Source organism: Ictalurus furcatus, chromosome 19 (assembly GCF_023375685.1).
Source record: "Ictalurus furcatus strain D&B chromosome 19, Billie_1.0, whole genome shotgun sequence".
Lineage (NCBI taxonomy): Eukaryota > Metazoa > Chordata > Actinopteri > Siluriformes > Ictaluridae > Ictalurus > Ictalurus furcatus.
In genome coordinates this window covers 19,319,310-19,334,377 of record NC_071273.1, presented here as the reverse complement: position 1 = coordinate 19,334,377, position 15,068 = coordinate 19,319,310, and the positions used below count along the sequence as shown (strand labels likewise).

The 15,068-nt window shown below is 39.7% G+C and overlaps 1 protein-coding gene across 5 annotated transcripts in view; it reads left to right on the top strand.

Annotated features, from left to right (window-relative positions):
- Nucleotides 1-8,370: 8,370 nt before the first annotated feature.
- The window catches only part of flncb (filamin C, gamma b (actin binding protein 280)), a 79,117-nt gene continuing 72,419 nt past the window's right edge, over nt 8,371-15,068 (top strand). For all 5 annotated transcript variants that reach the window (XM_053649797.1, XM_053649796.1, XM_053649795.1 and 2 more), the window contains exon 1: nt 8,371-9,997. In XM_053649797.1, coding sequence (XP_053505772.1) covers nt 9,604-9,997 — 394 coding nt within the window. In that variant the 5' untranslated portion in view covers nt 8,371-9,603. The remainder of the gene's footprint in view (nt 9,998-15,068) is intronic.

Sequence of the window (15,068 nt, the reverse complement as noted above, 5' to 3'; positions counted from 1 at the left end):
AGCTGAATGTGTCCTGATCTGCTAATAGTCTGACTTTATAATGCATGCTACACAGTAAACACTTCTTTTCTATCAAAAATGTGTTCATTTGTACCGTATTACAGTATAAATAATATCAATAGGTATGCAGCTTTGGTTTGATATACTGTGAACCGGAAGCTTTCAAATCTAAAGCATCGATATTTGGGATTCTGTATAATTTTTTTTGTAATAAAAAGAACACAGATGAGAGTCTGAAGTGGGCGCTTGTAGTTCCTGTAAAACTGAATGTGTCAGCACTGTGGATGCGCTTGCGCTTCCCCCGATAAAAACGTCAAGCAGAGCATGAGACTATTTGCATTTTCTGAAAATGTTGCAATTTGTTTTGTTAATAAGGTATAATCAGTTTATTCTCTATTCTGTTCTGTTCTGTATTGTCAAATGTTTTCTATGTGTATCTCTAATTTATTGGTAGTAATGTCTTTCTTTCTTTCTTTTTATATGCAGTCCCTTAAGTTCTAGATATTAACTAGGTATGTGTGTGGTACAATTTCAAAAGCACTGGGTATATATATATATATATATATATATATATATATATATATATATATATATATATATATATATATATATATTTTAATTTATGCTGTATTTGAATAAATCTCTGCTTGGAAAAACTTGGAAAAACCAAAGAAACCCCCGTCCAGAACCAGAAAGTCAGGATGGCCTCCTCAACCCTTAGTTCAGCATGTGACATTGTATCAACATAGCTGCTCACTTTAAAAAAAAAAAAAAAAAAAAGTTATACAGTATATACTGGTATTTGCTTTAGATCAATCAACATCCAGAAACATTAGCTTGTTAAATCTATAACATTGACTATGTTTACCAGCTTACCAACAAAGTACTTTCACCAGAATAACTACCTAGTACTTCAGAGTTTTTAACTACACACATACCTGGTTAATACTTATAATTTAGGGGATTGTAAAAGAAGGCTTTATATTTTTAAACTTTCTTTACAGCTTGAGCTGTAACGATGCGTCAAATGTAAAAGAAATAATCTGCAGAAAAATTTGACTCAGTTGAGTTACATCAATATAGTTTTTATTAATACCAATGCGAAAGAACACCTCAACTATTTTCTTACTTTTGGTTTCTACACACTGGTCATAGATGATATGAGCTCATGGATGCTTATGTATATCAGTTTTCTTTCTATTGTAGGTCCATTATCTTCCAATACATTGAAATATACTTTCTTCCATTTTGTAATATGTAAATAAAAGTTTGGTCTTAAATGGGTCTGGTTCAGTAGGACAAATATGTCAATTATTTCAATCAATAAATGATTGGAATTTGAAAGTTAATGATGTTTTGGAATGTATGTATATGTATGATGCTGTTGACTGTCTCTGTGTTACCCAGCTTCATTAAACTGTATTGTACAGTGTCTATTTGTGTAAGAAATGATAAAAAAAAAAACTTTATGTATTTTGGTAATCTATCTGTACATTTTGTAAATGATTTGAAAGAAATAAAGTAGTTTATCTGGGTAATCTTCTTTTGTATGCGAATTACCTGTATATTATGCATCTGGGCTGGCACATGTGACATACTGTAGCACTAACATGGTGTATTTTTTTTGTCGGCCTTGAGGTTTCTAGTGTTATCAGATTGTAGCTCATAATTTCTTCAGGTCCCACTGGTCTGGAAACAAAATACCTTGCTAGGATGTAACACTTTCTCCATAGTTGTAGATAGTTTATGGTAATTTAATATGATTTTAAATGGTATTTTGATTGGAAGCAGTTGATCCAATTGGGCAACATCCAACTCTATTGGTTTGATAAGAAATTCTGATTTATCTATGTAGATCTTGGATTGAATCTCAGTATGTTGAAAATGGTATTACATAACATTAGTCCAAATGGGATGGAAAAGAAGGGTTTTATAAGAGGCCTTTTTTCTTTCTTTCTTTCTTTTTTTTTTTTTTTTGTAATTTTGTACCTGGGTAATGATATTCCTCCTTGCATCCTCATCTCATACTGAGTCCTGATAATAATGTGCTTTAAGATGAATAGCAACTGAGATTTTTAGGGGTTAATAAAGAAATATAATTTGACCTGTACCATAAGCATCCTCCGTTCACTAGCAAAAAAACAAGGAAAATCAAAGCTGCAAGCAGAGCCATAACCATAGACAAAGGGATTCAAGAATCATTTGTAGTTTCACACATTTGCCAGTCCGTTATGGGAGAATGGTTTTGAATATCAGAGTTCCTTTGATCATTTTGTTTAGAGAGGTCTCAAGATGTCATGAGCCAAATTTGGTGGAGATTGGAGAAAATTTGGAGGAACAAAAATGGGAGTTAGATGAGAGCATTTTTGACACGTTGTTTGGCCCTTGAATTTCAGATGTTGGTTAGAGTTCACACAAGCATACTCCAGGGAATTATATGGAAAACATAATTTAGCACAAATTCACAAAAGAACTAATTTAGCACAAATTCTTCAAATGATATAAGATATGATATAATAATTTTTTAAAGTTGTTACAGTTTTTGACCACAAGGTGGCGTAGTCAGGAAACATCTTGGGTACATTTAGGGCATGGTCCTGAAGAGACTGATCACATTTCATGATGATGAGTTGATGCATTGTTGAGATACACCCTCACATCCTTTTTTTTTTTTTTTTTTTGCATACGTCAGCACATTACAGAAGAACAGTTTTGAATATCAATATTCCTTTGACAACCTTTGTTCAAACAGGTCTCAGGATGATGTGAGCCAAATTTGTTGAAGTTTGGACAAATTATGGAGGAGTAGCAAAAGTGGTAGCTAGATGTAAACATTTTTAGCATGTTATTATAACTTTTGACCAGTAGGTTGTGCTGTCATGAGATTTGTTGCATAGCCTCAGGTCATGGTCCTGAAGCTGCCTACCAGGTTTTGTATCAGTGTGCAAAGTCATTGCTGAGATACAGCCTGACTTCCTGTTTGGGAGCTTCACTGTCAGATTCGTTGGCCCATTATGAATTTCCACCAAGATGGTGGAAAAATTAATAGGCAGAAATTTATACACATAGACACATGGTTCAAAAGTTATGACCATAAAATACTTCCTAATTTTGCCCAAATTTCATCGGATGGTGGCGCTAGAGCATTGGCAGTAATGTTCCCTAGACCCTCTCCAATCAGTGTGCCAAATTTCACAACTTTTTATCAGATGGTTCTATGGGCTGCCTTAGACACTTTAGCCAGAAATAGAAGAAGACGATGCAGAATAATAATAATAAGAAGAATAAGTTGAATAACAATAGGGTAGCTGCGCACCTTTGGTGCTTGGCCCCATAAATATATTAACAATTTTTATATTTCATTAAATTTTTTTTAGGAGAACAGCATGAGAAAGTCACACTAGGTCAACTGGACCTGATCTGTTACTAGAAGTGGTGGCTGGAATGAATGAGCTAGCACGGCTTCTGCCAATAAAAAGCCATCAATATAAGGTTTTATTTTTGCCATCCACATCATATCATTGTCAGATTCATGCAGTGACAATCGTTTCAAGTGATTACTGTACATTCTAAGTGAAAAGCCCCCTAGAATTGATCTCCATTTGGGCTGATATTTTTAACCTGCTTCACTGACACATCATCAGTGATTGAGAAGGTGCATGTGAAATACAGTCGTAGGTGTAATGAACGTGAATAAGATGGATTATTTACTCTATCATCCTTTTCTTTCATTTTTTTTTTCAAAATGCCTTTGGAGGAGAAAATAAGTAGCTAGACTGAGCACACATTGTCCAATCAATCAAAGTACAAATGACAAAATGACACAATGTTTTGTTGTTGTTGTTGTTTTTGTTTGAATGAAAGTGCTAAACATTCCTGTTTACCTTGTTTGGTATTTGGATGAAACACGGCATGAATCCAGAAGACCATTACAGACTTGAAACACACACAAAAAAAAGTTAGAAATCACGAATACAGCTGCCTGTCTGCGTATTTGTGAGTATTTGTAATAGTCTGCACCACATCATTCTTATTATGCTATTACTGAGACCTTGCATTGCTCAACACTAATAGTCATTCTGAAACTATTAATAGTATATTAGATGTTAGCCCTACCATCTAATATCATGACAGATATGACTCACCCTTACAGTGTGGACCCTCAGGGCAGAAAACTGCGAAAGATCTGAGGCAAAACATCAGTATTGACCAGTAAGGCTTTTGAGAATGTTCTAACTTTGACTCATCTTTCCTATTTTTGCTCCATTTTTATTACCACCATCACTCTGTACTCTCAATGACCTGGTCTGGTGATATCATTTGATTTTCCTCATCGCTGAGGATTTACTCCCAGACCTCGGATAGAAAGACTCCATTAACATACCGAGATAATAAGTCAGAAGGATGACTTAATCTTACAATATACTTGGGAGTGCCTCAGGGTTATATTTAGACTGTGTATGTCACTGAGTGGAGACAATTCACTTCTTCTTCACCACTCATAACTTAGTGTGTGTTTGTGTGTGCGTGGTGAGCTGAGACTGGAGGGGTTCCTTTCTTCCAGTAACTCTGAGCCTTACCTGTCTAATGTTTAGTCATTGCCGACCACCACGGTCGCAGGTCTGAATTGGAATCCCACATTTCTGTCCCATTTTCCAAAGCACAGACTTTAAACAAAGTTAAAGGACCTGGAATGTAGGTTCCAGTGCTTTATACAGGGTTGTATGTGATCTGGATGTAAAAAACAAACAAACAGATTTCTGAGGGTTGGTATTAAGGTAGTCTTGTCTTCATTATGCAGTTAAAATATATTATAACAATCTGAAGGCATCTTTTTACTAAAAACAAAAATATTCAGTGCCCTTAAACAGTTCTTTGGTTTGCCTCTATGGGGGAATCCTTAAAGGTTTTATGTAGAACCGCATTAGAGAATTTTTGTTTTTTTGTGAGTTCCTTTTAAGATCCTAGGAATCCATAGCTATTGAAAAATCCCCTCAGGAAACCTTTCTCTCAGAATCTGAGCTGATTTTGGACTGAAAACTGACATAAATATGCACAAGTCTTTATGGTTTTATCTCACAAAGCATTCATATTCTTTGAAAAACAAGCTAAATATAAATCCTTTCAGTGTCTTTGCTTGGTGTCACTGGGGAAATCCTTACAAGTTCAATGTAGACCCCCAAAACTTGTTTTTTCTTTCAGATAGGGTTCCAAATAGAAACAAATGGTTTGTCCTGAAGACTTCCCCATACAGTATTGAAAAAACAAAGTTTCAGCTCTGACACTGGAGACTCCTTCCAAAGATGCTAATACTGTAAAAATCTTCTTCAGGAGTGGCTTGTGATCATAGATTTTGGTGGGGCGGATGACATTAATAACACCATAGCCTCAAACAAAATGTAGTCAAGTAGACAGGAGGTTGGGAGTTGACAATGTACACCAATTTTCAACGAGAGAACAAAATGATGTAGTCTGGTTTAAAAGCCGGTTCCTGTCGCCATTGTCACATTGTGCACGACACACAGAACATAGAAGTAACATCAACTGTTTTGTTTTCCACTCATTTAAAAAAGTGATTCCTGCCCCAATGGGCCTCTGTTTGTGCCTCCTGTTGTTCCCATTTTTGACCACTTGTTGCAATAATAATTACAACCTTCTGACCAATCTGAATCAGGAATTCTGTGGTATAAGATGAAGTTAGTTAGTACATATCTGCTACATCCAGTAGATCTCCTAATATTTTTACCCCTATGGTTATAAAGCTATATTTGATATCATAAGTCACAAGATATCATAGTCACAAGGGTGGCTGTGGATCAGGTGTTAGAGCGGCTTGTCTACTAATCATAGGGTTGAGGGTTCGATTCCTGGTTCACATGACTCCACATGCCGAAGTGTAGTTGGGCAAGACACTGAACCCCAAGTTGCTCCCGATGGCAAGCTAGGGCCTTGCATGGCAGCTCTGCTACCATTGGTGTGTGTGTGAATGGGTAAAGGAGAACAGTGCTTTGTAGAAAAGTGAAAATGTCCAAATTATTGGGCCCAATTAGCCATTTTCCCTCCCCGGTGTCATGTGACTTGTTAGTGTTACAAGGTCTCAGGTGTGAATGGGGAGCAGGTGTGTTAAATTTGGAGTAATCGCTCTCACACTCTCTCATACTGGTCACTGGAAGTTCAACATGGCACCTCATGGCAAAGAACTCTCTGAGGATCTGAAAAAAAGAATTGTTGCTCTACATAAACATGGCCTAGGATATAAGATGATTGCCAAGACCCTGACACTGAGCTTCAGCATGGTGGCCAAGACCATACAGCGGTTTAACAGGACAGGTTCCACTCAGAACAGGCCTCGCCATGGTCGACCAAAGAAGTTGAGTGCACGTGCTCAGCGTCATATCCAGAGGTTGTCTTTGGGAAATAGACGTATGAGTGCTGCCAGCATTGCTGCAGAGGTTGAAGGGGTGGGGGGTCAGCCTGTCAGTGCTCAGACCATACGCCGCACACTGCATCAAATTGGTCTGCATGGCTGTCGTCCCAGAAGGAAGCCTCTTCTAAAGATGACGCACAAGAAAGCCCACAAACAGTTTGCTGAAGACAAGCAGACTAAGGACATGGATTACTGGAACCATGTCCTGTGGTCTGATGAGACCAAGATAAACTTATTTGGTTCAGATGGTGTCAAGCGTGTGTGGTGGCAACCAGGTGAGGAGTACTAAGACAAGTGTGTCTTGCCTACAGTCAAGCATGGTGGTGGGAGTGTCATGGTCTGGGGCTGCATGAGTGCTGCCGGCACTGGGGAGCTACAGTTCATTGAGGGAACCATGAATGCCAACATGTACTGCGACATACTGAACCAGAGCATGATCCCCTCCCTTCGGAGACTGGGCCGCAGGGCAGTATTCCACCATGATGACGACCCCAAACACACCTCCAAGACAACCACTGCCTTGCTAAAGAAGCTGAGGGTGAAGGTGATGGACTGGCCAAGCATGTCTCCAGACCTAAACCCTATTGAGCATCTGTGGGGCATCCTCAAACAGAAGGTGGAGGAGCACAAGGTCTCTAACATCCATCAGCTCCGTGATGTTGTCATGGAGGAGTGGAAGAGGACTCCAGTGGCAACCTGTGAAGCTCTGGTGAACTCCATGCCCAAGAGGGTTAAGGCAATGCTGGAAAATAATGGTGGCCACACAAAATATTGACACTTTGGGCCCAATTTGGAAATTTTCACTTAGTGGTGTACTCACTTTTGTTGCCAGCAGTTTAGACATTAATGGCTGTGTGTTGAGTTATTTTGAGGGGACATCAAATGTACACTGTTACACAAGCTGTACACTCACTACTTTACATTGTAGCAAAGTGTCATTTCTTCAGTGTTGTCACATGAAAAGATATAATCAAATATTTACAAAAATGTGAGGGGTGTACTCACTTTTGTGAGATACTGTACATGGCATGCACTGCTGTTTGGAAAATCGGGTCTTACTACATTGCCTTAAATACAATATATATAGAACATAAGCTAAACAACAGAATTGACTGACATACAAATACAAGTCTGAAATGGATAGGCCTCACAAAGATGAGATCTCATGGTCTAGAATAGGTTTATCAAATGGGTCCACACTATTAATAAACAAATCTTATGTCCAGCGATGTAACTGGAGGGTGGGAGAGATGAGCTCTGGTACTATAATTTGATAGAAATGTTAATCATAGCATGGCATAATAGTAATAATGATGATGATGTAACACAGATTCACACTGCTTTATAGAGAAATTATTTCATTTGAAATTTGTAACATTTTTAAAGCAGGGTTTAACATTACGATTTCACTGTTGAAGACAAAAATCGCACATCATTAAACAATCTTTTGCTTGTGAGTTGAGATCTGCGGTCTTAGAGCGCACACAAATACGACGAGCTGACAGGCGACTGACTTACTGTCATTGTGACCAAAGATGGCCGACGACAAAGTTCTGGCGGTGTCTTTTTATTGAACTCTCGGAGTGTGAGCGATGTTACGACGGCGTCTCGTTTAACAGCCACAAACTGGAGGATGGCAAAGGATTAGACAAAACCCATGGAACAGCTACAAATTTGGTAGTGGTGATGGTGAAACCTATACGAAACTAATAGACAGGAAAACTATCTTTATTACCAAAAAACTAATTTTGAAGCATGTTCTCTTTATCCAAGCCCATTTTCTACACGAGCCTGGATCTCGCTGACTGCTGAGGTAAGCCGAATGTATGAATTTCCTTTAATCGCAGGTCTATTGTAAGAGGATCGTTAATCGTGTAATCTAACTTTGTCTAATCGCAGTCTGTCCATACAGTGTGACTTAATAGAGTGTTGAAATGGCGCAGTATAAACCTGTCTTTGCTTTAATGAAAGTGTGTTCATTTTATTAGATGAAAGGCCTTTCTGTACCAAGTATCTGTGCCAGAAAAGAATAGGAAGATATTTTCATATCAAAGCTAACAAATGAAGAAATTAATTTGAATATAAGCTCTAGCTACTCAATTGTCGTTAATTAAATCAAGCTCTAAGGACAGAAACAGATCTCAAAATCTATTTGCAATGATGTCAGGGTTGAAAGTAATATAATAAATAAATAAAAAAGAATGGTAGCCCAGTGTTTCCACATTGTTGCCACCCCCTGCCCCTAGTTCTCAATTTAACTTCGGTCTATGTCATGCTCACTTTCTTTAATATGCTCTCATGCAGGCTGTGATTAAATCAGACCACCTTGTTCTACAAGATTGTGCCGTCATTTGCTTTTCCTGGCCTCGATTGTTTAAGAGGGAGTGAGTGCAGTGCATACTGGGTTTACAACAGGAGAAACTCCAGCCTCCCCTGAGACCAATTTTAGGGCGCCTAAAAATATGAACTGTCCCAACATCAGCGGCGTTCGAGGCGGCTTCGGCCAATCATCATCCCCCGCGGTGCGCGTGGGCCAATCAGACACCACGTGCGTATTCAGATTTGAGAGACCCCCCTACCTCCATCCCACCGGTTCTATATGGTCACGATGACAGGGGCATACCGAGAAGTCCTGCCGAGTGACGCGAGCTCCGTGCTCTCGCGTGTTTTTTTTTTTTTTTTTTTTTTTTTTAAACAAGCACCTCTTCGGCCCTCGCTTTATTTAACCACCCGCGCGGATCCGGGCCATTTGTGCGTCTCCACGTCGCCGCGCGCGCACGTCTGATCCCGTTCCTCGTTTTCTATTCAGCACTTTTTTCCCCCCCTCTCTTTTCGCGTGGACATTTGGGACATGATAGGATTTTTGCTACAGTTGCTTAAAGTAGTTTAAAGAAGGACAACATATTGTGAATCAACTTTCCGCGCAGGACGAAAGCTAGAACTCACGAGCTCCATACCCGTCTTCCTGTCTTTCCCTCCATCGCTTACAACTTTTTCTCACCGACTTATAAAGTTTTTTTTTTTTTTGGGCACTGCCTGGCACTGCCCCGCTCTCTCTCTCTCCGCCTGCGGTGAAATTGCACACACTTACACGCACACACACACGCATACACAGGCGCGCGCGCGCGCCCCAGCCGTACGGACTGCCTGCACTATAAAAACCAGGGGGAAAAATCATGATGAGCAGCAACGCGTACTACGAGCAGCAGCAGCAGCAGTTTCAGCAGCCGCCGCAGTATTACTACCAGGACGGCGAGGACGGAGGCGGAGAGGAGGAGATGCCCGCCACCGAGAAGGACCTGGCCGAGGACGCGCCGTGGAAGAAGATCCAGCAGAACACGTTCACCAGATGGTGCAACGAGCATCTGAAATGCGTGAACAAGAAGATCGTGGACCTGCAGAAAGACCTGAGCGATGGCCTCAAGCTCATCGGGCTCCTAGAGGTGCTGAGCCAGAAGAAGATGTACAGGAAGTACCACGCCAGGCCCAACTTCAGACAGATGAAGCTGGAGAATGTGTCCGTCGCGCTGGAGTTCCTGGAAAGGGAGCACATCAAGCTGGTGTCTATAGGTAAGCCGTGGACTGGGTTGGATACGGTGTGTAACTTCACCAAGTAGCTATAGTGTAGTCGCGAGTGATTCGCGAATCGTTTTCTGTCGCGCAACTCCTTTGAGCGAGTCGTTTGGCGAATCGATTCATTTTGAAATATGTCATGCAGGACAGCTGAAATATCAAACACAGTGCGATGATATTGTTCACATTTTCAGTCATGAAACTACTAAGAATTATACATTGATTCGTTTCCTGCTGAAAACCCCCAACCCCCAACCCCCCCCGACAATAGAAACCCTCATAGAATTTGTAATGGTTTTGATGGTTATGCTGGAGTTGTATTGGTTTTAATGGAAACTGTAATGGTCCCTGTGGGTCTCTACTGGTTATTTGTTGCCTTCTATTGGTGGCATATTATGTATAGTGGATACCATTAAGGACCAGTAATGGTAATGGTTGTAATGGATGGTTTGTAATGGCATTTGTAGTGGAAACCATTAGAATTTCTGTGCTGGTTTCTATTGCTTTTTGTCCAAAAAAAATCGTAGCTCCACAATATCCTTGGGTAGTGATTCAAACAAATCCAACATAGCATTCATACAGTTTGTCTCATTTAAACTGGTATTTTAAAAGAGTCGACTCAGTAATGTGAATCATAATGCTAATCACTGCTGTAACCAGGAGAAGTATCATTTATTTAACAGGCATGTCAATAAGCAGATGTGTAAAACTGTCTGTTGTGATGAAACTGAATCATTGCCTCTTCACTGCTGTGTTTTTATATATATATATATTTTTATTGTTATCCCATTATTATGGCTTTTAAGAAGGTTGCAGCATGCAAATGGACTTTTAACAAATCACATGTGGTGAATGTGGTATTGGCATCCCACTGAATCCAGATGCTGCAGATGTGACTTTGTGAGTTTTGACGAATCAGAACAGTTGCATCTTACAAAGATTAACCATGTCGCATCAAGGGTTCGTCAAAGGGTGTTTTTAACATGTCGCATAATAGTTGATGTATACTTTTAGATATATTTAATCAACATTGTTCCAATGCATATTACGTGTTTTAGTTTTTTTCAACAGCATTTGATTGTTGCCAGATTTTTTGGATCTCTACTCATATATATCATGCAATAAGTTATATTAAACATCTTAGTGAACATTTAATTTGCACATTTATCATGTAATAATTAATTGCTTCTGACACATTTAGTGTTTACATATTTATAATACTGGTGAGTGAAATAGATGGGATACATCACATTAACAGTGTTGCAGCCGTTATACATCGATGGCATCATCACGGAGAAATCTGTGTGTTTTGTTAGTTCTGATTCATAAGACAAACAACACTAGGCAACATGAACAACAGTTTACTCTTGTGCATGACTGACACATTATATAGTGGATTGTTGTGCAGATGCACGTTTACTTGACACACACACACACACAGAGCGATACAGATTTAACACAGCTGTGCTTGGTCAGAAAGTGTACAGAAAGTGAGTGTGTCTAGTGCCGGAGGGAGTGTGTGCTCTAAATCCAACTCACGATTCATGCTCAAAGGGATTTCAGTGCGGTACTTTATGTGGAAATCTGCTGTTGGCCTGGAAATGACATTTGAATAGAATTGATTTTCGGAACGGTGTTACAGTCAGGGTTATTCTGGAAAATCAATTGTGTTTTCTTTTTAATGCTGTCCAGAAGTGTAGTGTAAGTGAATTTCATGAATCTTAGAAGTCTGTAGAAATGTGCTCCATATAATATATGGATATTACGCAATGCAAAGTCGGAGCTTTAAAATGATTCTGTTTATTTGTATTACACAATATATTGCGGATCAGAATAGACACAGGCCAAGTTAGTCCTACATTTGTACTTTATAAAATTGTGCACATACCTCTAAGGAAGCAGTATACATAATATAAGATGTAACTCAGCCAGGATGTGAATATTTTCAGCAGGCATGGATGTCTGATGACAGGAACATGGGGTGATAGCAGAAAAATGATGAGAGAAGTGAGGTTTTTATTCACCTGAAGAGACGCCAGTAGACATTTTGCTCCCCATGACAGGTTAATGTATTGGCAGTTTTCATTCCTGATGGCTCCCTTTGGGCACCTTGTCTCATCAGGGCCCTTGTACTCGAACCTTCTTGGCTCATTCTACATCTAACTCTCTCTATACATTGGTAGAATCTGACAGGAAATATTTAAAAAATGATGCATCTACAGAATGTTTGCATACAATTTGATGGAAGCACAATAAGTAATCAATCAGCTTTTTGGAAAGGGATTTAAAATTGGCAGAACTTTTAGACAGAATCAAAGCCAAGAGAATAAATCACCTTGGTATCTGTTGTGCATACTTCTCCCAATCTCTAGCAAGAGAAAACTAGGCACCAGAGATGGTTACAGTGATGATCAGGAAAGGCTAGAGTAAATGCAGTAACTTCCCTGTCTTAAAAAAAGCCATTTACATCATATTATTTGGAGTTAACAGCTGGCTTGGAGTGATTTATTAATCTTTTGCAACCAAACACAATAGCACCATAAACAAAAAATGTATGTATTTTTTATAAGAAAAAAAATACATGCATGAAGTAGAGACTGATTTCTTTCTAGCCAAGATGGTAATTTCTCACCTATTGTTGAGAGTCATCTGAATGGATGAATGAATGAAGTTATATCCCTTCCATCCAATATCCCAATCAGCAGTCACTGGTGTTTGTGTTATGGATACAAAATGGTGATTGGAAGAATGGCACCAGATCAAATACTATTCAGATGATGACCAAGTCAGGACATTGAGGCATGAAAGACATAGAGGCTGAGCAAGTAGACCAGCTCTGGAGTATACATAGGGACATGGTTTGATCTGGAGCAGATGTGTGTTCAAAGTGACCACAGTGCGTGGGGAGAAGAAAATAGGTCAGCAGACTCAGACACACACGCCAGAGCAGTGAGTTCAGCCCAGCTGTCACTGCTGATAACATGGACATTTCCAGAAGGGCATCTGTCATGGACCACTCTCTACCCCTCTATGTGGGGTGGTCTGATAGAAGATCAGGAAAATCTCCTGAACCCAGCCCACCGCTCTCTCGTATGTGTGAAGTACTGCAGTCCTGATTTTTGTAACCGTCACCCATATTGATAGCACGGTCACAGGGTCATGCATGTATGCTTACTCTATTTCCATGGCCTGCAATTATATAGTGTTATATTTGTTGTATATAGTGAGAATTGACCAGTGAGTTAAGAAGCATTAATTACTCAAATTAAATTAAAGTTTCTTGCTCAGTAGATGCCATTTTGCTTCAAAACGTTTTTTTTTTGTTTGGAACGAGATGGCTTTGGTGTTCCGTTGAGCAATGGGCTTGGAAAAACAAGTAGCTTTAGATGTAGCATGAGTTAGCGTCTTATGATATTTCCATCTGACAAACCTGTTCACTCCTGAGCTCCGGTTACTGTTTGTGTGCATTTTTCCATGTTTTCCCCATGTCTCTGTAGGATTTCTCTGGTTTTTCTGGTTTCTGCACACTTCCTATAGGCATGCTGGTAGGTAGATTGTCTAATCTAAACTGCCCTTATGTGTGAATGAATGTGTGAATGTGGATGTGCCTTGAGACTGGCAAACCCATCCAGAGTGTATTCTAGCCTCACACCCGGGTTGTGTCAAACAAGAATGGTGAAATGCAAAATTGGCTCAACTTTTGTGGGCAGGATGTAGACGAATGAATGAATGTATGTTGGCTGCAGGAACAGCAGTTCTGTCATCTCCCAAATTTTTGGCTTTCAGGGGTGATGCAGAAAACAAAAATCTTCCAAATCATGTTGTGGACCTTTGTGTCAAACAAGAATGCTGAAATGCTAATTTGGCTCAACTTTGGTGGGCAGGATGTTATCTTAGAACACTTTAACACTTATCAAACTTTGTCTCGAATTTACCTAAACACAGTTTGTTGTTAGTGAAGTCCAAGGAAGCACTGCCACTGGATCAAGAAGCACCAACATTTGACCGTTGAGAAGCTGAAAAAAGTTATCTGGTTGGATGAATCCAGGTTCCTATGCATCATTCTGTTGAAATGATCAGAATTTGGTGCAAACAGGATCAGCCTATGGAGCATCCTGCTCAGACCGGTGGTGACAATGAGATGGTGTGGGGAATGTTTACCGGGCACATATTGAGAACCTGATACCAATCAGAATAACGCAGTACATTTGAACAAGAGGATCTTTTCAAGTCTACAGTTTCTCAACACTTGGATGGACACTTCCAGCATGATTACAGCATGGAATACCAGGAGCATTACAGCGAGCTTTCCTTGCTCCAGTGCACAGTGCCAAGATCCCAACCCTATCATACACTGAATTGCCAGATTATTAGGTACACCTATCTAATAGCAGGTTGCACCTCATTTGGATTATGGAACAACATGAATTTGCCAAGGTATTTCGATGGCTACAAAGTCTTGCTGGAAACACCCCTGAGTTTGGGATGAGATGAAAAGAGCTATACACAGTGAGGCCTTATAGTCACCAAAACAATCACGTCTCTATCTCGTAGCATCCCATGCAAATGCCTGGACAAATTCATGCTGTTCTGTGGGCCAAAAACATTGAAACGTGCTATTAGATTGGTGTAACAAATAAACTAGCTTTACTTCTTCTTCTTTAATCCTCATTATCTGTCTTCAAAAAAGCAGTGGAAATAGAAACAGTGTGAGCATTTCTGTCATTTGCCAAATGATGTACTGGTGGTTTTGGTTTAAATGTCCTGCATTAGATCTTTTCTGAGTGGTTGATTGATGCAGAGACAGCTGGACTCTGGGCTCTATCCACTGACAGGTGCTGTAAATAGACCCCAAGCTAAACGGAGTAGGGTGGAGAGGGGGCTACTAGGGGACAAGACTGAGAGAAGGGGAAAAATGGATTGCAGGACCGAAAGGTTACTTAAGTAGCAGTCATGATTTCCAGGAACTGTTGAACCAATGAGCTGTCATCATCACATTTTGGAATGTGATTTCCCAAACGTGGAAAAGTAATATCTGTTACTGATATCTTTTTTGAATAATAATAAT